Raw genomic sequence first — 27,363 nt, 5'->3', positions numbered from 1 at the left:
GATTAGTGCAAAATTCCTACTTAACAGCAACATCTTCCTTTAATGAAACTAATACCTGTTTAATACATTTCCATATGAAAAGTTACATATTTTAAATCTCTGACTTTAACATATACGGTAGACTGCACTGGGAACAGTGGAGAAGAGAGAGTCACAGCAGAGCTTCAGGGCGTGGGTTAAACCACAGCTGCGCCACTAACCACATGGCCATGCACAAGCTTTTTAACCTAGGCGCCATTTACTTTCTTCATTGGAAAATGGAGATACGTCTTTCTTGAATAGTTATAACAAGTATGTATTATGTGGCTGTAAAGTATCTAACACAGAGTAGATGCTCATTATAAGATCTTAATACAAGAAGAGATGGGAATAGCAGACCACCTGACCTGCCTCTTGAGAAACCTGTATGCAGGTCAGGAAGCAAAAGTTAGAACTAGACACGAACAACAGACTGGTTCCAAATAGGAAAAGGAGTACATCAAGGCTGTATATTGTCACCCTGTTTATTTAACTTACATGCAGAGTACATCATGAGAAACGCTGGGCTGGAAGAAGCACAAGCTGGAATTACGATTGCCGGGAGAAATATCAATAACCTTAGATATGCAGATGACACCATCCTTATGGTAGAAAGTGAAGAGGAACTAAAAAGCCACTTGATGAAAGTGAAAGAGGAGAGTGAAAAAGTTGGCTTAAAGCTTAACATTCAGAAAACTAAGATCATGGCATCTGGTCCCATCACTTCATGGCAAATAGATGGGGAAACAGTGGAAACAGTGTCAGACTTTATTTTTTTGGGCTCCAAAATCACTGCAGATGGTGACTGCAGCCATGAAATTAAAAGACGCTTACTCCTTGGAAGGAAAGTTATGACCAAGCTAGCCAGCATATTAAAAAGCAGGGACATTACTTTGCCAACAAAGGTCCGTCTGGTCAAGGCTATGGTTTTTCCAGTGATCATGTATGGATGGGAGAGTTGGACTGTGAAGAAAGCTGAGAGCCAAAGAATTGATGCTTCTGAACTGTAGTGTTGGAGAAGATTCTTGAGAGTCCCTTGGACTGCAAGGAGATCCAACCAGTCCATCCCAAAGGAGACCAGCCCTGGGTGTTCATTGGAAGGACTGATGTTGAAGCTGAAACTCCAATACTTTGGCCACCTCATACGAAGAGTTGACTCACTGGAAAAGACCCTGATGCTGGGAGGGATTGGGGGCAGGAGAAGAAGGGGATGACAGAGGATGAGATGGCTGGATGGCATCACCAACTCCATGGGCATGGGTTTGAGTAAACTCCAGGAGTTGGTGAGGGACAGGGAGGCCTGGTGTGCTGCGATTTATGGGGTTGCAAAGAGTCGGACACGATTGAGTGACAGATGAACTGAACTGAACTGAATACAAGACAGCATAAAATAGTCTTTAGAGTGTTACACGAGGCTTATCAATTGTTCAGATAGGTAAGCTGTATGAGTTTTAGTGATGCGTCTACTGCTATGCATATGTAAATTAGCAGGGATATGTCTCTACTACTGTTTCTATAATTGCCCAATTCGAAAGCAGCACACCTAAAAGCAATACACTATTTGAGGTACTTTTCCAACTATTCCTTTTCATTCTGGTAACCTCAGGGAGGTATGAAGCTAAAGCCTTTTTCTTTTGCTTGACCTCATCCCAGAGGTATGAAAATCAGAAATTTTATTAAAAGGAACGTTCTCTCAGCATTATCAGTAAATAATGTGTGCTAGAAATGTCAGAAATAGTACTTTTTAATTCTCAGATATTTAGAGCTGAAGAGTACTTAGAAAAACTTAGGAAAAATATATCTGAATTTAGAAAAGTTTAAGGTTTTCTTGGAGCAAATACATCATTCAGCATAACAGAGTCCCTTTCATGAATCCACTCAGCTAATCCTTTGTAGATCACTAAAATGGGCTTGCCTTCTTTAACCAAATTTGCAGGTGCAGGAAGAGGCACCTGTCCTAGTTCGTGATGTGGTGACAAGTACAGAATGAAACTAAGAATTGATGCTTTTGAACTGTGATGTTGGAGAAGACTCTTGAGAATCCTGTGGACAGCGAGGAGATCAAACCAGTCAATCCTAAAGGAAATCAGTCCTAAATATTCATTAGAAAGACTGATGCTGAAGCTGAAGTTCCAATGCTTTAGCCACCTGATGTGAACAGCTGACTCATTAGAAAATACTTTGATGCTGGGAAAAGTTGAAAGCAGTAGAAAGGGATGACAGAGGATGAGATGGTTGGATGGCATCACCGACTCAATGCACATGAGTTTGAGCAAGCTCCAGAAGATGGTGAAGGTTGGGGAAACCTGGCGTGCTGCAGCCCATGGGGTCGCAAAGAGTCAGACACAGCTGAGTGACTGAACAAGCGGCTCTGAATCTGAATTCTTCTCCATCTCCAGACATTGAAAAGGTTTCTATTCCATTATATGCATTTTTATCTCCTTGTCCTCTCTCCTCCCCTCTATAGGTATGGTTATTCCCACACAGAAAACAGGAGCCACAGGTTCCATCTCTGGGTCAGAAAGATCCCCTGGAGAAGGAAATGACAACCCACTCCAATATTCTTCCCTGGGAAATCCCCTGGACAGAGGAGCCTGGCGGGCTACAGTCCCTGGAGTCACAAAAGAGTCAGACAGAAGTTAGCAACTAAACAACAACAACCACATGAAACCCCTAAAAGATTTGCATTAAGACAGGTAAATATTTGTGAAAGAGAATGATTTTGAAGTGATGAAATTATTTCTATATGGAAATTCTTCTAAGTTTCCAGCCTGAGGCTTAAGCAGTCTAAGGTTTAGAAGGAGACTCAGTCACAATTGGTAGATCATCCCTCAGGTATGATATGCCCTGTAACACATACTGCTGATGAGATTGCAGGGGTTATGAGATAAGTGGTTAGGGTTGGAGCAGAGTTTCCTAAAGTATGTACCCTAAATTACTAATTCCTTTAATTTTAAAAATATATTTAAGAAAAATGATTCATGGTCAGGTGTTATTTTAAAATACTTTTTAAACAAAATTTAGCAAGTTTCTAAACCGTAAGACTTCTTAGCCTTTCCTATGTGACTTAGGCACCATATCATCCTTATTTCTGCATCGTTATTTTTGTGGAGTCTCCTAGGATGCAGGATTTTCCATGTGAAAACTGGAAAAGTATTGGAGCAAGTTGGAGCAAGTTCTTCACCTTATCTGTGACTCTTCAAAATAGGTCAAATTAGGCCCCATTGCTCAATATTACTTAACTGGATACCCTCTAGTATAATAGCATCCTGAGGCATTCAAGTTCTGCAAACACATTGCAAAAGTGCTGGGGTAAGGGCAGGTTGTCAGATCTCCTACTCAGCAGTCTGAAGCATTGATTTCAACCTTTGTCTTGTCTGGCAAGAACAAGATCTGTTTTTCCTAATGAAATATTCTCTGGCAGCATTAAATACTATTTTAGATGGGTGAGAAAATATTTGTATGGGTGGAGTTAGAAGGAAAATCTTTGTCTGCATCAACTTTTTCTTGATTTTCTTCTCAAAACATGTATGTGTTGGGGTATAGAAACTATCAAAGGAGAAATGCACTAAATGAGTAAATATTTGATGTGTTAATATGGAAAGAAATATTAAAGAGTTGGAACATATTAAAAAAAAACAAACAGTACTGCCTATCCAAGTCTGAAGCTATTTCAGTTCAGTTCAGTCGCTCAGTCATGTCCGACTCTTTGCGACCCCATGAACTGTAGCACGTCAGGCCTCCCTGTCCATCACTAACTCCTGGAGTCCACTCAAACTTGTGTCCATTGTGTCGGTGATGCCATCCAACCATCTCATCCTCTGTTATTAAAGAGTTGGAACATATTAAAAAAAAAACAGTACTGCCTATCCAAGTCTGAAGCTATTTCAGTTCAGTTCAGTCGCTCAGTCATGTCCGACTCTTTGTGACCCCATGAACTGTAGCACACCAGGCCTCCCTGTCCATCACTAATTCCTGGAGTCCACTCAAACTCGTGTCCATTGTGTCGGTGATGCCATCCAACCATCTCATCCTCTGTTGACCCCTTCTCCCCCTGCCTTCAATCTCTCCCCGAATCAGGGTCTTTTCAAATGAGTCAGCTCTCCGCATCAGGTGGTCAAAATACTGGAGTTTCAGCTTCAACATCATTCCACATTTTTTGTCCTTTAGATGGACACTAAAAACCTTTTCTAGACAAAATGTTGAATACCACCACTTTCTCCTTTTTTCTGATTTTTTGCATCGAAAAACCCTTCTCTCTTACCAGATTGCTCTCCTATCTTGTTTCTCCAAACTCTCCTTTTTATCCCCTATAAATATCTCCTTTTATATCTGAGTACAGCATTACCATATTGTTCCAGTTTCATTCATGGGGAAAACAGATGAAAAAAAAAAGAGCATAGGGATGTGGGGAAGAGCTGTGACTCAGAGTTGGTAGAAGAAATAGAATAACTCTTCAGATTTCTTGAGGAATGACATCTCATGGCATTTCTGATGCCTACTCTAAGTAAGTTGAGGGCCACAGTTAGCAGTTACTGGGAGGTGGGAGCATGGCCTCCTTGTTCACACATGCATCTGTTAATTGCTATTGTAGGAGTTCATATCGCTGCTCTAGCAATTCATTCATCCATGCATTAATCTCACAAATACTTATCAGGCACCTACTACATGCCAGGCCCACTTCTATGAAATTCTGCTGGCTGGATCTTTACTTTCAGTCTGATGATAGAACAGTGACTTACTTTAAAATCATTTACTCTAAAAAAAAAGAGGAAAGGCCCTTTCCTCTTCATATACCATTGTATGTTTTGCAAGCCGAAAGCTGAAGCTCACAAGAGTTCTGCTTTCTTACTCCATTTAATGAAGAAACTTGCTAGATCTGGGTTTCCCTGGTGGCTCAGAGGGTAAAGCGTCTTCCTGCAATGCAGAGTCCTGGGCTTGATCCCTGGGTCAGGAAAATCCCCTGGAGAAGGAAATGGCAACCCACTCCAGTATTTTTGCCTGGAGATCCCACGGACAGAGGAGGCTGGTAGGTTACAGTCCAAGGGGTTGCAAAGACTTGGACATGACTGAGCGACTTCACTTTCTTTCTTTTCTAGCTCTAAGAAATTAATATCAAGTGTTTTACTCTTCAGGCAGTATTAGTCTATGATTAAAGTACATTTTATGTGGGGTAATCATTTTAATTCCCTGAAAACTCAGAAAAGACAGTCTTTTATTTTCCCCCCTCTGGTTCAATGTCAAACTAAATGAAGGTACCAAATGGATTTCCAAATGATTTTATTCTCTGGGTAAGTCATTTGGTATTTTAATAAGTAATTTGGAACTGGGATAAAGTATTCACATTGGGTAAAATTATCTCAATTACCTATAAACTAACTAGAATCCTAAAATAACTTCAATTTTTTTTCTTTGCACACCACTTTTAGAAGAACGAGGCAAATCACAAACGAACAAATTGATATTAATAGTATCAGATGCCTTGTACTTCAAAAATAAAGGAAATGCAAAAGGAAAGCTTCTGAGCTTAAGCTGGTAGCCTATATTTTTGCTAGGCTCCTCTTGGATTCCCTTGAATTTCCTTAGGTCTTGGATATTTTTGAAGCTGTTTTAGGCTTGCGAATATCATCTTCTTGTCTTATTCTTGGTGGCATGGATCATTCTCTTACTCTGTTTTTTTTTTTTTTTAGTCCTTTTCTATTGAGTTAAAATAATTCTACAGTTATTTTAGCATACGAAACTCTTCACATTTAACTTTTATTTCAGAATTTCAAATAAACTGTAGTATCCAAATGTGAATAGAAACAATTCAAAATTTAAGCATACTTTTTTTGTTAGTTTTAGAGCCCTAGGTCAGCTGAGCAAAGGTTCAGTGATATCCTCCTAAGCATATGGCCTTGTGGTCTGCATCTAAGGGTGTTAATAATTAGCTGTAAGCACATACATAAACATGCTACTTCAGTGAATCAGATTAGTGATACAAAGCAGAATGGCATTTAGTCCAATCAGCAGATTTACGGCAATCTCCCTATATTGTATGATCCTTGATTTAGTTTTGCAAGATGAATACTATTTAGGCAAAAGCGCAGGACAGGTTTTAGGAAGAGGGAAGAGCATTAGCAAAGCAAAGAGGCATGAAACCTACTGACGTTTGTCTCAGTGAACTCTCAGTGCAAAGGTACAAGGGAGTTGTCAGCTCTGAGGTGAAGAAGATTAATGATGAGGATGGTGAGGCAGGTAGTGGAGCAATTCTGGAGGCCTTTGTACTTCCTACTGGAGAGACTGACTTTTATTCTAAGGATGATGGACAGCCATTGTGGGGTTGTAGGCAGGGGAATGATATGCTCAGATAAGTATTTTCTATAAATCATTCTGACTCTGCAAGTAAGAAGAATTTTAGGACAAGACTGGAAAAAGGGAGACATGTTAGGAGGCATTTTTTCACCATTATAGACAAGAGACGACGAGGGATGAAATAGGGGGTTGGTGAAGGGTCTGGACACAGAAATCTGAGAGCTACTCACAATAGAAAATGCACACGGTGTCCTGATTTATAGGATTGAACTGGGTTTATAACTCTGCCATATTCTATTTCAAAGCAGTGTTTGGTGAAAGGAAGCACTCTCTTCGTGAAAGATCAAGGGTGTTTTCTCAATCAATGCCTGAAACTGGTTGTTTGGGCAGCATGGGGCTCAAAAGGAAATTAGAACATGAGTTTCCAGAATATAACCATTTAATATCATCCCACTGTTCAAGATACAGTATAATTACTGCCACTAATATCCCTTTTCCTCTAAACTGCCAGTTGTTTCTCTTTAATTATATTTAAAAATAACAACTACTTTCAAAGAGGAGCACATTCAAACTGCTATTATGGTTCTCTTTTGAGTAACTTAATAAAATCTTCGCCATTGTAAACTCTCCAATCCTTAAGGATTAGATCTTAAACTGCATCAGAAAGCTCCAAGTGTTCAGGAGAAATGATACTATGTGGCTCAACATGTCTCTTTACCAAATATTCACCACCACTGCTTAAATCCGCGTGTCAGAAACTCTACTTGCCAAAGGCCATGGCTTTCTGCTAAGGTTACAGTCTCTGGAATGTGTCTGAAATGATTCTCACCCTAATTCAATGTTTCCAAGATGATGCAAAATTTCCCAATTTAACCAGGATCAAATACATGCAGAGTACACTAATTTTGTGTAGAGGCCATACTAGAAATGGGTTCCCTTTTAACTGGTTCCACTAATATGAATTTCTGTTTGTGGCCTTCCCCATCAGAAGGTAATCTCAGAACAACCATCCAATCAGTCAAACTATGAATTAAGGAGTGAGAAAAGCAGCTGGGAAATGAGAGAAAATGGGGTAGAAGTTTAAGTTTATAAGAACTGTACTTATTATTTTATATTAAATAAATATTTAATTATGAATAGATCCAATTTAAACAAGTTCTTGGAATCATCCGTTCAACCTTACTTAAAATCCAGTTAATTCCCCTTTTATTCTTCTCAGAGAGAGATCCCAGCAAGGAATACAAAATGAAAATTATCTTCAGAACCAGCTGACTAACTGAAAGTCACTGGAATAATTCTTCTGGTTTGACTCACTGAGCCAGAATGCTAACATTATTTAAACATATTGTTTTCTATTTATTCCTGGATTTTTTTAAATCCCAAAGCTATAACAAGTGTGTAATTTACCAGAGAAAATGAAATTGCTCTTTGTTAAGTACACATTGAAAATCATATGCTACGATACATATTGTACATCTAGTACACTAAAAAAAATGCTATATTTTCAATCCAAATTTGAAACAAAAGTCAATGCAATTTGGCAAGCACTGCAGCATGCAGAGAGATTCCTATGTATTAAATACTATCTGCTAATGCCTGAAATGTTCTGCTTGCTTACAAGCATCAAAACAAGAGAAGGACATCTTAAATAAAACCCTAAATATGAAAATACCCTAAGAGAAAAAAAAAATTGATTCGGCTACTGCACAATATCTACAGTAGGATATCTACTTAAAGGACCACAGATAACGTCTTTCAGGTGGGTAGCAGATTGGTACATCTGGAATGGACAAGAGACATTGTGGTGAATATATCACAGACTCCTGAACATTGACAAGCAGGTAAAAGAAACGTTATCTTTTTTCTTCTTTAAATATTTTCATTCTTTTTAAAAATATTTGTTTACTTATTTGGCATGAAGGGTCTTTTTCAGTTGTGGGATATGGGATCTAGTTCCCTGACCAAGGATCCAACCTTGGTCTGCTGCATTGGGAGCACAGAGCCTAAGTCACTGGACTACTAGGCAAGTCCCATCTTTTTTCTTTTAATTACAGTAGTCTTTCCTAATTCTTCCCTTACTTCAACACATTGTGTTTTCAACACAGATTTGGTAAAATCACTAGTCAGATCACAACATTCTCTTTGCTGTAGACCCTCGATGGCTCTCGACTCACTCACAGGATGAGTCAAACCCCACAAGAGGGTCTGTAGGCTCACCTCTTCCTTATCTTCAAGCATCCTTTCACTCACTTCAGTCCAACTAACATCTGAGACTTTCTGGGATTATGCACCTTCAGAGCTTTTGCATTGCAGTTCTTCTGGAATGTGCTTCTTTTGCTTATTTGCAAGCCTCAATCCTGAGCCTTCACTTCTTTATCTTTGTCCATGCCTTCCTGATCACTCCAAATTCATTAGCAACTTTCCACCTTTGCTTATCTCACTTTTTCCCTCCTGCATACCATCTGACAATATACATTTTTTCTTGTTTATTTGTTTACTATTTGGCTCTTTTCACAAGAAATAAGCTCTGCAAGAACAGGGATTATGTTTTGTTCCCTGTTTTAAATGTTACAGATCGTAGAGCATGCCATGCTGCACTATGCACACCTGCCCCTTCTCTGCTGGGAACGCTGTACACAGACAGGTCACAGCAGAGTCCCTCTCCAGGTCCAGCCTGTAGTTAAAGAGAGCCACCTGGTCCAAGGTAACACTCCCTTGGGGTTCACCCACATCAACAGTGATCAACGGTGGGATGTGGAGGCCCAGCCCCATCAACCCAATTTTAAGTATAACTCAGAGGGGCCATCCCACATTGAGAACTCCTTATGGCACCTGCTGAGGCTTTTTAAAACTGCACAAAAAAAGAAAACTACAGGCCAATATCACTGATGAACATAGATGCAAAAATCCTTAACAAAATTCTAGTAAACAGAATCCAACAACATATTAAAAAAATCATACACCATGACCAAGTGGGCTTTATCCCAGGAAGCCAAGGATTCTTTAACATCTGCAAGTCAATACACCACATTAACAAATTGAAAGATAAAAACCATATGATTATCTCAATAGATGCAGAGAAAGCCTTTGATAAAATTCAACACCCATTAATGATTAAAACTCTCCAGAGAGCAAGAATAGAAGGAACATGCCTCAACATAATAAAAGCTATATATGACAAATCCACAGCAAGCATTACCCTCAATGGTGAAAAATTGAAAGCATTTCCCCTGAAATCAGGAACAAGACAAGGGTGCCCACTCTCACCACTACTATTTAACATAGTTTTGGAAGTTTTGGCCACAACAATCAGAGCAGAAAAAGAAATAAAAGGAATCCAGATAGGAAAAGAAGAAGTGAAACTCTCACTGTTTGCAGATGACATGATCCTCTACATAGAAAACCCTAAAGACTCTACCAGAAAATTACTAGAGCTAATCAATGAATATAGCAAAGTTGCAGAATATAAAATTAACACACAGAAATCCCGTGCATTCCTATACACTAACAATGAGAAACCATAAAGAGAAATTAAGGAAACAATACCATTCACCATTGCAACAAAAAGAATAAAATAGTTAGGAGTATATCGACCTAAAGAAACAAAAGACCTATACATAGTAAACTATAAAACACTGATGAAAGAAATCAAAGAGGACACAAACAGATGGAGAAACATATCGTGTTCATGGATTGGAAGAATCAATATTGTCAAAATGGCTATACTACCCAAAGCAATCTATAGATTCAATGCAATCCCTATCAAGCTACCAATGGTATTTTTCACAAAACTAGAACAAATAATCTCACAACTTGTATGGAAACATAAAAAACCTTGAATAGCCAAAGTAATCTTGAGAAAGAAGAATGGAACTGGAGGAATCAACCTGCCTGACCTCAGACTATACTACAAAGCCACAGTCATCAAGACAGTATGGTACTGGCCCAAAGACAGAAATATAGATTAATGGAACAGAATAGAAAGCCCAGGGACAAATCCACGAACCTATGGACACCTTATCTTCGACAAAGGAGGCAAGGATATATAATGGAAAAAAGACCACCTCTTTAACAAGTGGTGCTGGAAAAACTGGTCAACCACTTGTAAAAGAATGAAACTAGAACACTTTCTAACACCATGCACAAAAATAAACTCAAAATGGATTAAAGGTCTAAATTTAAGACCAGAAACTATAAAGCTCCTAGAGGAGAACATAGGCAAAACACTCTCCGACATAAATCACAGCAGGATCCTCTAGGACCCACCTCCCAGAATATTGGAAATAAAAGCAAAAATAAACAAATGGGACCTAATGAAACTTAAGAGCTTTTGCACAACAAAGGAAACTATAAGCAAAGTGAAAAGACAGCCCTCAGATTGGGAGAAAATAATAGCAAATGAAGCAACAGACAAAGGATTAATTTCAAAAATATACAAGCAACTCCTGCAACTCAATTCCAGAAAAATAAATGACCCAATCAAAAAATAGGCCAAAGAACTAAACAGACATTTCTCCAAAGAAGACATACAGATGGCTGACAAACACATGAAAAGATGCTCAACATCACTCATTATTAGAGAAATGCAAATCAAAACCACAATGAGGTACCATTACACTCCAGTCAGGATGGCTGCTATCCAAAAGTCTACAAGCAATAAATGCTGGAGAGGGTGTGGAGAAAAGGGAACCCTCTTACACTGTTGGTGGGAATGCAAACTAGTGCAGCCACTATGGAGAAGAGTGTTGAGATTTCTTAAAAAACTGGAAATAGAACTGCCATATGACCTAGCAATCCCACTCCTGGGTATACACACCCAGGAAACCAGTTCTGAAAGAGATACATGCACCCCAATGTTCATTGCAGCACTGTTTATAACAGCCAGGACATGGAAGCAACCTAGATGCCCATCAGCAGATGAATGGATAAGGAAGCTGTGGTACCTATACACCATGGAATATTACTCAGCCATTAAAAAGAATTCATTTGAATCAGTTCTAATGAGATGAATGAAACTGGAGTCCATTATACAGAGTGAAGCAAGCCAGAAAGATAAAGAACATTACAGCATACTAACACATATATATGGAATTTAGAAAGATGGTAATGATAATCCTATATGCAGAGTGGAAAAAGAGACACAGATGTACAGAACAGACTTTTGGATTCTGTGGGAGAAGGCGAGGGTGGGACGTTTCGAGAGAATAGCATTGAAACATGTATATTATCTATAGTGAAACAGATCACCAGCCCAGGTTGGATGCATGAGACAAGTGCTCGGGCCTGGTGCACTAGGAAGACCCAGAGGGATCGGGTGGAGAGAGAGGTGGGAGGGGGGATCGGGATGGGGAATACATGTAACTCCATGGCTGATTCATGTCAATGTGTGACAAAACCCACTACAATATTGTAAAGTAATTAGCCTCCAACTAATAAAAATAAATGAAAAAAATAAATAAAAAACTGCACCAGTCCTACTCCATCTGCCCAGTCCTACATCCTTCTCTCCTACAGATGCTGATCCTGAAAGCCCTACTAGAGAACCTCGAATGTGCAAATCTAACCTCAGATTCTATTTCTTGGGAAACCCTGCAAGGATCATGGATGAAGAAACTAAAATAGATTGTGTAAGTAACCTGTCTGTGGTCAAATAACTAGTAAGTCGTGGAATGGGGACCAAACCCCCAGTGTCCACTTTCAGAGACTGAGTCTTAACTACCACTTCCTACAATCACTTACACAATCATATTTCGCACCCCCCCACCAACTTAAAGGATACAAAATACCTTTGAGTGAATACTTCAAACAGGAATAGGACCAGGGATGGGTGATGAAAGGAAAATTAATAGAGAAGAGTAGATAGCAAACCATTATAGATTGATGAGTATGATTAACTTGATGATAGACCACCACAAAAACCCATACGGGTTTGAGTACTACCTTGAATAGAATGGGTTTCCCTGGTGGCTCAGATGGTAAAGAATCTGCCAGCAATGCAGGAAAAATGGGTTCAATCCCTGGGTCGAGAAGATCCCCTGGAGAAAGGATTGGCTGCCCACTTCAGTATTCTTGCCTGAAGAATTCCACGAACAGAGGAACCTGGAGGGCTAAAGTTCATGGAGTTGCAAAAAGTCGGACACAACTGAGTGACTAACTTAACACTTTGAATAGAATAGATGGTTTCAGAAATAAAAATGAGAGTAAGAAGGGGGTAAGGAGAAGAGATAATAAAATTTCATATGATTGTTGATAAGATTTATGATTTATATAAACAGAATATGGGGTCTGTTGGATATAGTTGTTGCAAACAGCTACTGCAAGAGATAGGATATGTTGTAGACTATAGTTTCCTTCCTTCCTGAAATTCAAGAACTGGCTTAGTTAACATAATATACTGTTGCTGGCATTATGGGTAAAATGCTATTTTTTTTTTTCTGATTATCTTCCACATATCCAAAGGTTGCTATTGTGATTAAATGAATTAGTGCTTTTTATAAACCACAGGGCATTTTACAAACAATTATAACTGAGTTAGGTATCCTTACGGATTGATCTAATTCATGCTCTGGCATCCAGTAGAACTATAATAAAGTAATTCCACCTACTTTAAAAGAACTTCTTTCTAAAAGTTAAAATCCCCTTAGAAAAACTTTGCAATGCTTAGCATCCTAATGAAAATTCTTCCTTGTGAGTATACCAAATCCATCATATTGTGAATCCCTCCCATTTCTTCTTCTCCCCCCCCCCCTTTTTTTTTTTGGATTTCTACAGAGAGGCAACTGACTGCCATTGTAATCTTAAGAATTATTTACTGTTTTGATCATCCATTGGTTCACAGAAAAAGCAAGAGAGTTCCAGAAAAACATCTACTTCTGCTTTATTGACTATGCTACAGTCTTTGTGTAGATCACATTTAACTGTGGAAAATTCTTAAAGAGATGGGAATACCAGATCCCCTTACCTGTCTCCTGAGAAATCTTATGCAGGTCAAGAAGCAATAATTAGAACTGGACATGGAACAACAAAGGTTCCAAATTGGAAAGGAGTATGTCAAAGCTGTATATTGTCACCCTGCTTATTTAGCTTCTATGTAGAGTACAACATGTGAAATGCCAGGCTGGATGAAGCACAAGCTGGAATCAAGTCTGTCAGGAAAAATATCAATAACCTTAGATATGAAGATGATACCACCCTTACGGCAGAAAACAAAGAGGAACTAAAGAGTCTCTTGATAAAAGTGAAAGAGAAGAGTAAAAAAGCTGGCTTAAAACTCAACTTTCATAAAACAAAGATCATGGCATCTGATCCCATCACTTCATGGCAAATAGATGTGGAAAGAATGAAAACAGTGAGGGACTTTATTTTCTTGGGCTCCAAAATCACTGCAGATGGTGATTGCAGTCATTAAATTAAAGGACACTTGCTCCTTGGAAGAAAAGCTATGACCAAGCTAGCCAGCATATTAAAAAGCAGAGACATTACTTTGCTGACAAAGGTCCGTCTAGTCAATGCTATGTTTTTTCCAGTAGTCATGTATGGACATGAGAGTTGGACTATAAAGAAAACTGAGTGCTGAAGAATGAATGCTTTTGAACCGTGGTGTTGGAGAAGACTCTTGAGAGTCCCTTGGAGTGCAAGGAGATCCAGCCAGTCCATTCTAAAGGAAATCAGTCCTGAATATTCATTGGAAGGACTGATGCTAAAGCTGAAGCTCCAATACTTTGGCCACCTGATGTGCAGATTTGACTCATTGGAAAAGACCCTGAAGCTGGGAAAGGTTGAAGGCAGGAGGAGAAGTGGATGACTGAGGATGAGATGGTTGGATGGCATCTTCGACTCAATAGACATGAGTTTGAGTAAGCTCAGGGAGTTTGTGATGGACAGGGAAGCCTGGAGGGAAGTCCATGGGGTCACAAAGAGTCGGACATGACTGAGCAACTGAACTGAACTGAACTGTTTTGAATTTTAAAAAAATTGTTCCCTATTTCTTACCTGTCATATAGAACTGCAGTTTCTCCAATATCAAAACTATGATTTCACTCCCCTTCAAAAAGTGCAAAGCTAGCTATCTCCTCTAAATACTGAAAACTGTGATTGGATTTGTAGAGTTGTTATTATCTCAGCATTCATACTTTAGACCATGAACTTAAAACTTACTAATTAAAAGATCCAAATTTCAATTAAATCCTTCGGAGAAATTATATTTTTAAATGGGAAAAAAGAACAAAGTTAATATAAATTCTTTTCATTTCATTTTTTGGAACCCAAAGTCCTTTCCATTAGTTTATTATAATCATCTTTTCCTATAAGCAGATACTATTTTCCTTTACCAATAAAATAAATGAATCTCCAAGGAGTTTGCAAGTAAACTCAAGTAGGCCTTTAAGCCAATTAAAAATTTAGAATACAAATCTCCTGATTCTTAGCCCAAAGCCATGTCTATCACACTGCACATAATGATTACATTTACTTTCCTAGATACGGTTTTTAGAAATCTATATAAGTGACTCAGAAAAAGAAAATGTTTGTGGTATCCATTTCACATCCCCAAGAAATCTTCTCTGGAAATTCAGTCAATTATTATCATTCTACTCGAAAAAAAAATTATTTTTATTTTTAAGATGGTAGTCATGTGTGAAGATATGTTGGTAAAAAAGACTTGTTCTCCCTTTTCATTTTCCATTCTCACTTTGTTTTCCTCCTTTTGTTTGCTTGTTTTATTTTTCCATTTTCGTTATCCATTGTCTTCATTCATCCTACCTCTATTTCATCACTCCATCACAATATTGGTTTTCTTTGAGCTACAGAGGAAGCAAAATGGATTCTGCTCCCTGAAAACCTGAGATATATTTCATCTATGGTTCAGATGTCTATAAACTCATCTCCAGGCAGAACAGCAGCTCTTAGGTGTAGAACAGCAAAAGCAAGAGCAGTTTCTGCTTCCTCCTTGTATGTATTGCCATGGAAAAATCTCAAACTTTGCGTACATGGTAGAATTTTTCAGCTAATCAGTATTTCAGATGAGGTTGCTGATAACCGATGCCTGTCAGACTTTGGCTGTAATGTGTACCCAGGAGAGAAAACACACGGCGAGGCACACTGTGTCTGCCAGAACGTGACTATGACAGTAAGGTGGAGAGGTACAGATTGAGATCAAGAATGGGAACTGATACAGCAAAGTGGAAGAAAAATTACCTAACCTGATATAAGAATATTTTATGAAATGAACATTCAGTTCCTTGTTATTTATAGTATACTTAACATTTTATTTCTACAGGGGATTATTTCTCTTTTGATAATTAGAATCATAATTTTCCCATTGCGTGCTAAGAAAAGAATTTACATGTAAATCTCCTTGAGTATAAAGAACTGTGTCATATTCAGCTTTAGAGCTCCAGAAACCTTGTCAGGGTCTCCAGCTGATAGGAGGCTTGTTCAATTCAGCATAATTCCTGAATATCATCAAATCCACATTAGAAATCTAAGAATTGCTTAAAAATAATTTTTCAGTTCTCAAACTTGTTACAACACTCTTTCCTGGTTTTTAGCAATCTACATGATCAGCAACAGCCTAGGGTCTGTCTACATTTAGCTTTTTCTAGCCAAAGTATAAACAAAATAAATGTCTTAATTATGTATATCCAAGTAAAATTATACAAAGATAATCTGCATAGGACAATTTTGCATTAAATAAAACACAGCATAACTTATTTTGTGCATTAAAGTCATCATAATAGCCACTATCTGGATTATTAAAATAAAAATCAGACTTTATACAATAGATATAAATTTAATTTGATATGTTGCTGTACATATCTGACATTAAGCTCTTGATTAAATTATTAAAGAAATCTCTTAAAACTATATAATTGTATAAGTTGTATGAAGCCCCAGAGCTTCATTTTACCTCATGAATTAAAAATATACCCATTGCATCCATGTTGTATATCTTAGAGACATTTCGTTTCTGTAGACATTATCATACAACTTCCCATAAGATGTTATTAAAATTTAATCATGAATTCTTCCAGACTTCTAGCAGGATAATATGTTTATCATTCTTTTAATTGTTAAAATATACTTTTTTTTTCAGGACTTGTTTTTGTTTTTAGGAATCTGTCAGAAGTCTAGTTAATCCAGAAATATATGTTAAGCTTAATGGAAAATATTCATGGTCTTATCTTATAATATGACTGAAAGACTCTGAAATAAGATCAGGTGTTAAAAATTATCCCTTAAGCACCCACACAGCCCAGGAGTTTGAGAAGAGGCTCCTTTAACACTTCTTTCACATTGCAGTGTTTGTTGCTTAAGGAAGTCCGTGGGTGGAGAAGATGCTATTATCCCTCCTACACACACCCGTTTTCCTATTTACAACATTATCTTCATATATATAAGTACTTGAAACACCAACCCTTTTCTTTTTACTACTTTCTGAAATTCTTTGGAATTTTGTCCACACTTTACTACATATTACCTTTCTATCAGACACATATATACCTGAATTGTTTTTTCAAGTATGAGTCTATCCAAAAGGTTATTTGGTGAAGATGCCTTTTCAACTAAACATTTTTGCTTGAAAACAGAGAATTCCATAAACAGCTGGTGTTTCATTCAAAACTAATAACACAAGATTATTCTTTATATTAATATTTTCTTAATAAATAAATAGATCAATGGTTAAAGATAGCTAAACCTTCTATAAAACATACAAAAACTAGTTAGCATAAGTTTTATGAAACATTTAGATCCCTTTTATACTGTAAAAATGTTTCCTCAAGTGCAATAAATGATAGATACGTCCTTGTGCAAATAAGTTAAACTTAATTAAAAAAAAAAATCAGGTCTAACATTCAATGCTAATATTTATTTGTTTAAGAATGTAGGACAATCTAAAAAAGAAAAACCTTATGTATTTATATAAAGTGTTTTGGATTTGGATTTGATTTAACCATATAATTTATGATAGTCACACATGTGTTTTCCAAATAAAATTGTTCACTTCACTATTCAGATCAATGCACTACATTTGGGAAGTATATTAACTTTGTTAAAAGAAATTAGAAAAATAACCATTAACTATCCAAAGTGCTTGCAAAGATACCCTGATTATTAACCAAATAAATACATGTTATTGAGACTATATCCTATAGAGACTGGTTAGGACAATCACTAACTAGGACTGTTGGATTAACCAAACAATCATAGGTAATTCAATCACTTCTGGTTAATTCAAAGGGAATTGATTCTGGCTTTTCTAGATATCTTGGTAATAGGAACTCGGTCAGAATACAGAGCAAGTCCATCCTTTATATAGCAGAGGTAGCAAGTCAAATATATTTTCCATATAATCCAATCAATATGTGAACTAGAATTGTGCAGGTCACTCTAAACTATGCTTTTAGGTTCTAGTTATTAAGTTTTCTATAATTTTGTACTAAAGTTAAAAAAATATGGAAAATTAAAACCATTAGTATTTCAGAGCAAAGAACACATAGACTAGAAAAAATAAATTCAAGTAAAAACAAAACAAAACAAAAACTACTGAGTCTCTGACTAAAAACAAAACAAACAGCTAGGAGTAAATACTCATTTACCACAACTTTCAGAAAAACAACTCTTTATAAAGAATACAGCTCAGAATTAGATGGGTTATATGCTTTTATTTTCTTTTCAAAGCAATTATGTCTTAAGAAGTTGTTTTGTTTACTTTTCCTCCAAGTTAATATAAAGCACATATAATTGAAAGGAAGAGAAATTTTTTAAAAGGAGAAAAAACAAAGGAATATAGTGTGCAACTAATATATGAAATTTAAGTTATAAATGTCTTATTCATGAAATTAAAGTGATTTCCTTAAAAAAATCACCTTATACAGATCACAGGAAAAAATAATGAACTTAATATTTCAGTCTAGAATTCAACAAGGAAAAGTGAGGTTGACTTTACTGACAATTGCATGTGCTAAATACAATGAAGGAGAAACTGGCAACTAGTATCTGATACACACACTTCACCTTATTATTGAAAACAATGATGAAATGATGTATGATATGAGGAAAAGACTCAATTAGAAAAAAGTAATGCTTTACTTTTTTAAAATAAAAAAGTAAACGCTTTAACAAAAGGAGCAATGAAAATAATTCTGTGTTTTGTTTTTAAAGATGCCAAAAAATTAATAAGACGTGTAAAGAGTGGAACAGTTGAAACAATATAATATCTTTCAAATTAAGCAGTCTACACATAAAACTAAGTAGCCAGTAAATAATGCAGAATTTTTCATAGAACTGCTCCCTTCCAAAATTGACATTTTAACAAACTGATGGATTTCTTAATAGTCTGATAGTGAAATATCTATTCAAAAAACTTTTTTCCTTTTTCTCTTTAAAGTTTGCTTGATCTTAGAAGCTCATCTTTCCAAAACTTGCAGGGAAGCTTTCTTAGGAATATTGTATTAGTCAGCCAGAGGAAAAAATAATTTCTTAGAAACAGTAAGATTACCTCAATATCAAATGACTGTCTAATGTCATGTGATATGGAAATAAATTCATACTCTCATGGTACTGAATCGTGACTCCTACTCAATTTCAGTCTTTACGAAAAAAAACTGTGCTCCAATATGCTGCTCTAATTTTATTCTCTGGGTATTGCTTATTTGAACTAGCTACGCCTTTGACTTGATAAATCTCTAACTTGTTGCCCAAACCAGATAAGGTAAGCAGTAAAATTTGACTTTCCTGACTCCAACACCTTCTTCCCTCATCTTTTATCAAATTCTTCATTAAAAAATAAAGTTTAATAGAAACATGCATTTAATCATTTTATATAACTTAAGCAAGGTCCTGAGAGAATGCTTATGTTTTTATTCATTCTCTTTTCAGTATTCTTGTTGAAACTACATTTAGTTGTTTCTATTTTTTTGTTGTTGTAAATAAAGATAGAATTTTGTTTGAATTTCAACTGGAAAAGCATTTTGGGAAATTTACAGTGAAGGTTCAATCCATAAGTAAAATATTATTTGGCAGTAAGAATATCATATAAAATTTTGAAAGTTTCTGCCTATCTCTTATATACTTCTTTAAACACACAACTAAATCATGAAAACATATATCTTGTGTTAGTAAAAATAACTATAGATTAATCAAAGAAGTAAAGATATTATCTTATTTTCACTGGCTTAAAGTTTCTTTATCTTTTTTATTTTTCTTTAATGAACTAAAGCTCCTTCAGTTTCAAACTATTAATTTGGTAATTATGTTCCTGTTTACATAATAGCTATGTATGTATTAGTATCAATACCTTGTCATTATGTCAAGGTATGTCATTTTAAAAAACAATATTTAAATGATTTTCTATGAGTTTTCTGTCCTGACAAATATGCTTGGAGGCTTATTATGAAGTTCAGTTATGCAGGTTTACCTCAAAGTTAATTCAAACACAAATATATAAATGAATAGGAATATTAGATAGAAAAAGTTCTTAAGTATGATTCATAAATATATAAAATAATTTACATGGTATACACATTTACTCAATAAGAAGAATGATTTTGTTTTTAGTTTCCCCTTTCCTAAAATGCAAAATGTGAATTCATCTTATATATATGTAATGACAAATACATAAGTAAATATCCACAAGTAACATCCACATGTAAATCTTTCAATATATAAAAAGGCAAATCCTACCTCCATCTCCAGATCCTGATCCTGCATCTGGGAGGAAAAGAGAGGAAGTAATTTGTTTTAGCTTAAAAAACATATTCAAAGAATACTTATGAACTTTTAAATTAAATTAAAAATAAAATAAATTTAAAATAAATACTTTCTCCATTATATATTAATATAATTGAAAAATTACTAACATTTAATTTGAAAAACATTCATATCAATATAATTTAATATCTATAATATAGTTTATAAAATAAATTCTCTATTATTTTCATCTTAAATTTCATGAACAATGTATTATCCAACTTTGGAATTAATTCTCAAACTTGACTATGTAAAAATTCTCATTTTTATTTTAGTCAAGATGATTATGGTGCCATTAACAAAAAAATTAAAAACAAGATACTTATAACAATCAATGAGATTTAGAAATTAAGTAGTCTAAGACTTGACAGCGAATACTCATAATTAAGGCTTATACTCTTGTACATTGCATTACAGAGGGAAGAAGTTTAAAGATGAATATCTTTTTATATAAGAGCTAATACGTTTTCCAAATACCACAACTCTGAATGAGTCTATCTGTATCCAACAGCATCTATTGTTTGTCAAATCCAGAGAAGGGTGAGCTTCAGGTTTGCCTTTGTGATTAAAATTGGCTATATCCTAGGTGATGTTGGCAGAGAAGACAATAACCTCTCTCTGCCTTTCTTTTTCTCCAGTCCTTTCCCCTCCCTCTCACATAATTACAAGTTGGGAAAGTTGTCAATTTCTGACAACTCATTTCCCAGAAACACTCAATTTCTTAGTTGGAGTCAAAACCACAGAGTCTCCATTTGCTTCTACCTGTTAAGTGGAGACATCACCTTCCTTCTGCATCCCCACTTCCTTCCATTCTAAATACATTTGGCTATGTACTTTTAATGTTAATAATGGGAAATAAGACTAATACTGGTAGACTAATACTGATATTCTTTGTCTGACTGGCCTTCATTTTACATTGAAATCATAGCCAGAGTTCATGAGCCATATCAAATGCCATGTCTATGAATCTGTGTTTGTTGTTTTAGACCAATTAAAATAAAATAGTATTTCTACTTGTTTGCCTCAATGACACTTTATTGAAAAGCACTCATAGAAAGAGGCATGACGTATGAAAAGCTATAGAAGACTAACACAGGGAAGAATGAATGCCTCACCAATAATTCTCCTTGTCATTATGTTAGACAGTAGCATTGTCTGAAGGAGCAGCAGTTTGAATTGTCAGCCTTGGTGGATACCCAGACTAACATATTCATAAGATTTAACATTTTATTAAATCAAAACCTCAAGTCATTAACTGCTTACATGACTAAGGAGCAAGTCTTTGGGTCAGGCTATCTTTCCCTTAAAGGCAAGTTAATTGGTAAAAAAACATTCATAATTAAAACCATTCTTGGTAAAAGTAGACTCAAATAAGGATTTTAATTATTCAATTTGACTGGTTTAAGAGAACAGAGGAAAAAAGGCTGATGCATTCATCTCAATAGCAGGAAAATAGTCCTGTCAACTGAACTGAGTTCTAACTCACAAAGCAATCACTTTTGGACGGGACAGTGATTGAATGGTCAAAGTTGGTAAAGTCTACGTTTTGTATCTTTGCACAGCTAGAATTTTAATTGACTTTATTTGAATTAATTTGAAAGCTTAAGTTATAAAATTACTTATAAAATCATCAGAAGTTAATAACAGGTTGTATTATTGTAGCATTTATACATTCTACCTTTGTTTTAGTTGCATGTATATAGCTTCTTTATTCTTTCCCACTAAGAGTGTAAACATCTTTAAATCAAGAACCATGTTTTGTTCAGCTCCCTACACTTATATACACCTAGGAGGAAATGCATAAAAGCTTATGGATTCCAAACTCCAAACATACTCATTGGATAACATTAGGAATATTATTCAACCATTCTAAGCTTATTGGTCCTCTAATCAATGGGTAATATCTATCCTACTGGACTACTTTGAGGATAACTGCACAATGGCACATTTAAAATGCTTATCACTGTGTCTGGAACATAATAACTAAAATTTTGAGTGAACATCTTGCCTATTCATCTATGTTTCCTATTAAGCACATTTAGCTGGAGAAAAATGGCAGTAGTGTTTTGGATTGTATTACCCATGTATGTTCTAAAAATTCAAGGGGCATGATTCTTAAGAATATTTGTGTTTGATTTGAGCCAAATTAAGTAGCTAGTGAAGACAGAGGAATAGACTGAAAAAAAATGGTCACTTAAGTCATGGCCTTAAGTGAAGTCAAGTGGACCTTAGGAAACATTACTACAAACAAAGTTAGAGAAGGTGATGGAATTCCAGCTGAGCTATTTCAAATCCTAGAAGATGATGCTGTTAGAGTGCTGTACTCAATATGTCAGTAAATTTGCAAAACTCAGCAGTGGCCAGAGGACTGGAACAGGTCAGTTTTCAATCTAACCCCAAAGAAAGGCAATTCCAAAGAATGCTCAAACTACCATACAATTGCATTCACTTCACATACTAGCAAAGAAATGCTCAAAATTCTTAAAGTTAGGCTCCAACAGTACATAAACCAAGAACTTCCAGATGTACATGCAGGATTTTGAAAAGTCAGAGGAAACAAAGGTCAAATTGCCAACATCTGCTGGGTCATAGAAAAAGCAAGGGGATTCCAGAAAAAAACATCTACTTCTGTTTCATAGACTAGACTAAAGTCTTTGACTATGTGAATCACAACAAACTGAAAAAATTCTTCAAGAGATGGGAATACCAGACCACTTACTTGCCTCCTGCAAAACCTGTATGCAGGTCAAAAAGCAACAGCTGAAAACGGACATGGAACAATAAACTGGTTCTAAATTGGGAAATGAGTATGTCAAAGCTGTATATTGTCACCTTGCTTATTTAACTTCTATGCAGTGTATCATGTGAAACGCCAAGCTAGATGACTCACAAGCTGGAACCAAGACTGCCGGGAGAAATATCAATAACCTCAGATAAACAGATGATACCAATCTAATGGCAGAAAGTGAAGAGGAACTAAAGAGCCTCTTGATGAAAGTGAAAGAGAAGAGTGAAAAAGCTGACTTAAAACTCAACATTAAAAAAAAAAACAACCTAGGATCATGGCACCCTGTCCCATCACTTCATGGCAAATAGATGGGGAAACAATGGAAACAGTGACAGACTTTATTTTCTTGGGCTCCAAATTCACTGCATATGGTGACTACATCCACAAAATTAAAAGACGCTTGCTCCTTGGAAGAAAAGCTATGACAAACCTAGACAGTGTATTAAAAAAGCAGAAACATCACTCTGCCAACAAAAGTTCATATAGTTAAAGTTATGATTTTTACAGTAGTCATTTACAGATGTGAGAGTTGGACCATAAAGAAGGTTTAGTACCGAAGAATTGATGCTTTCAAACTGTGATGCTGGAGAGGACTCTTGAGAGTCATGTGGATAGCAAGAAGATCCAACCAGTCAATCCTAAAGGAAATCAGTCCTGAATATTCATTGGAAGGACTGATGCTAAAGCTCAAACTCCAGTACTTTGGCCACCTGATGTGAAGGGCTGACTCAGTGGAAAAGACTCTAATGCTGGGAAAGATTGAGGGCAAGGAAGAGAAGGGGATTGACAGAGGGTGAGATGGTTTGATGGCATCACTGACTCAATGGACTCTGAGTCTGAGCAGATTCTGGGAGATAGTGAAGGATAGGGAAGCCTGGAGTGCTGCAAGGAATCAGCATAAGGAATCAGACACGACTCAGCAAGTGAACAACAACAAGTCAAGACTTCATCATAAAATCATGATGGGAAGCTTTAACGTTTCTTTGCTACAAAATGATTCATCTTGGCAAATCAGAGACAAGTAGCCTAATAAAGCCTTATTAATGAAAGGGAAAACTAAGAAAAGAAGCCATGTTATTGGACCTGAATCTAGACTCTTAGTCAAAACATTCCTTATAAGGCAAAAAAGGGAAACTGACAGTGAGGCTATTGAGCAGACTGCTCAATAGGAAACCATTTTCCAGACAAAAAATGATTTGTAAATTCAATGTAATGTAATAAATATAATGCAATTTTTAATACAAGTTTTATGTTTGTATTTTTATATTTTAGTATCAATATAAATCTACTGCCTTTTATTCTTAGAAATCACAACTTGCCATCTCCATTCAATGTCAAACAGTATTAAAAAATGCAAAATCTATGAAGAAAATAAGAATCTGTTTTAGATCAAGTCAGAACTCCAATTTATTTAGTCAGACTTGGTTAATCAAAATTACTTTGGTCCCTCCATCATTATTCAGATCAAAACTCTTTTAGATTTACAAGTCAATGGAAGATGATTCAGCAAGACCAACTTACTAATTAAATCCTGTAGAAATTTAAGTATGTGAATAAGCTAGGGACAGGTTACTCAATTGTGATTAAATGTGGTTAAGTATTTTCATAGAATAACCAATAAATTAGGGACTAGAACTGAATAACTGAATGAATCAAAAGAATGTGATTGCATGTTCTGACAAAAACTTGGAGGTTGGCAAGTAAGCAGACAGATTTTGCTATCCAACATTGTTAATCAAACCATAACTCCATGACTGCTTATTATGACTACCCAGTGATCTTCATTGCCTATTGTCAGAGACAGACAGATATCCTATATGATTTTGAATGAGTAAATCCATTCCTTAGTACTCTAGTATTTGCCTACATCATTCCTGGTTCTGAGAGCCAAAGGTTCCTTTTTTTCCTATTCCATTTGTCCTAAAGTGTCATTTTTCAGTAGCTATGATGGATTGATTCTTTATAATTAGTTTGCTCCTTGTCTTTCTATTTTCCCCATGCTTACTATAAGAGTAGCATGCTGGCCCTCCTCTTTTCTTACTGAGAAAGATGGTCCACTAGTGCACAAGAAAATGGTGCACTAGTCCAACTTGCCTCCCAATCATCCTTGCAGGAAGGACATCCACATTGTCAGACAAAGAATCAAATAGGAGAAAAGCTACTTAAAAACCAGAACCAAAGAGCCTACGTCATTGTTCATGAGGAAAGATACCTTTCTCTTCTGCTAATTCTTCGAAACTTTGGTAATTACCAGTGCAAATTGAAACAATATTATTAACTACTAACAATCAATAGGTCTAAGATAATCTTTTTTAAAGAATATGAGACTGTCTCTGCTCATTTACCACTCTGCTCCAGCCATCACACACATGATCTTTAATATAATTCCATAGTGTTATCTAAGAGGGGATTTTCAATAAAACAGACCTTTCTTGACATTATTCTATATTTCTTTTTTTGAAGAAAAAAGGATATATCATTTTAATGATGATAATAATATATCATTATTATTTTTCTTAAATATGTTATATCATCAAAATCCTCTGAAATTAGAAAGATGCTTATTTGCCATTAGGAACAAATTTCAAGGGATACTAAAGTTTCTTTAATATATGTGATTTTAATGTCAGGCCTAACCTGAAAATTCAGCTTCGTTTTATCGCACTGGTTTATCAAGTTGGGCTTTATTCTTCTTGTTTCTTCTCTTCTTGTTTTTATTCAGTTCTAATAACCATTGTACGCAGAAGGAAAACCTGAAAAACTAAAGAGCACATGAAGGTGCTCTTTGTCCTTACTTTCTTTAGAGCATTCTTGGTACAGTATAACTAAAAAGTTTTGTGGGATCCCAGGCTAACTAGTGGTTCTAGAAAGGGAAGATATCTTTAGAAGTCATGTTCATCCCCAATATATTCTTCAGTGTAATCTGTTCAATGTAATGCTGCTCTACAGCATTTTGTAGAGCTGCTAAGATTAGGCACATCTTAACCTTCAAATCCAAATCTGCAATCTGCCTGTCCTCCAGAAAACAATCCTATTGTTACAAACAATCAAACAAACAAAATGTATTCCTGCATAGATTACTTTATATATATTTGGCAGCTGAGTAGTCAATCTAGATTTTTAATTGTTATTCAACTGTCTGTACTTCATTAAATAATATAGGTTTTAAAATCTACCAACAGCCTTGTGGTAGATTTATCTTTCTTCCAGAAATAACTTGAAATGTAAAGAGACATAGGATAGGAATAATGCATGCTTGGTACAAACGTATAAGAGGCTTGTCTAGCCAATATTTAGTCGAATTATTTATCTGGATAATAATAAACAGGACATAACAGGAAAAGCAAGACATGGTTTTTGGATTCAGTATCCATTCCAAAGGTTTTCGGGAGTCATCAGGATGAGATACAAACCTGTGGCACACGATCCTTCAGACACCACCAGTATCTCACTCTGCTGTTTGCACGCGGCCTGCCGCAGATAACACTCATTCTGATAGCTCTCCCCATTGGAACCACACACAGGCACATAGTCATTGTTGCACTGGGGAGGACACAGATGTAAGCCTGTGGTTAGTACTGGAGTCTACATGTCTCTGACATCTTGAACAGAAATCATCATTTACAAAAGAAAGCTTTTTCAGTGATCCCCATTGTATCCAGCAAGTCTTTGACCTTGTAAGAATATCATTCAAAGATATACAAAAGCAATGTCCAGTAAGTCAATTGGTCATCTGATTCAGATGGGGGAAAATCAGCTTCTAAATCAGGAAAACCCAAGAAAGTGATAGGACAAGAAATAATATAAAGATATAACAACAAAAGTATCAATATTATTAACTTTTTTTTCCTGATATATGGCCTATCTGGCTTGGTGGAAAAAATGAGAAGATGTTATGACATTCTAGATATTCAAAAACAGTGTCTATCTGTTGCTGGAGCAGAAGTACATAGCTGAAATGCCAAGGAACTCAGTTCCTGTTTAGCATGTTGTTCCTCTGTTGAATTTGAATCTTTACAAATTCCTAAATATTTGGATAAGACATCTGAGTTACTAATTAAAGGTTCATATATCTTTATATCATTGGATACTGACAGAGATACAGTGTAGAAAGGAACAACACACTATGTAATACAGAAAAAAAGTCAATTACTGAACCATATGTTAACTTGATTGACTATTCAAAAGTATGAGAATTAGTGTATATTTCATAAAATGAAAAGTTCATTTTAAAAAAACTTCCTTCCAAAAATGTACACATTTTATAACGGTAATCAGGCAACCTACAGGGTATAGTCATTACAGCATAATCACACTGTAAGGCCTTAGAGATACTTGGCTGTGTTCTATACCTGCTAATTACACCAGTGATATGATTATCTCATGATTACTACTACTGATGGGCTACATTGTTTAATTATAACAAATGTAATGATCAAAACAATTATTTATAAATACCCATGCCAGAAATTAAGTACAGTAAGGGAAATCATGCATATACATGCATGTGAAAA

General features: G+C 35.8%; 1 protein-coding gene across 1 annotated transcript in view; it reads right to left on the bottom strand.

Moving 5' to 3' along the window:
* TMEFF2 (transmembrane protein with EGF like and two follistatin like domains 2) overlaps positions 1–27,363 on the bottom strand; it is a 273,362-nt gene that overhangs the window by 236,693 nt on the left and 9,306 nt on the right. Inside the window, exons 3-4 of the mRNA XM_065927708.1 lie at positions 26,263–26,392; positions 19,996–20,022 (exon numbers count right to left, since the gene is read on the bottom strand). Of these exons, the coding sequence (XP_065783780.1) occupies positions 19,996–20,022; positions 26,263–26,392 (157 nt within the window). The remainder of the gene's footprint in view (positions 1–19,995; positions 20,023–26,262; positions 26,393–27,363) is intronic.

The sequence above is a fragment of the Muntiacus reevesi genome, chromosome 3 (genome assembly GCF_963930625.1).
Source record: "Muntiacus reevesi chromosome 3, mMunRee1.1, whole genome shotgun sequence".
Taxonomy (NCBI): domain Eukaryota; kingdom Metazoa; phylum Chordata; class Mammalia; order Artiodactyla; family Cervidae; genus Muntiacus; species Muntiacus reevesi.
This window is presented reverse-complemented; position numbering and strand designations above follow the sequence as displayed.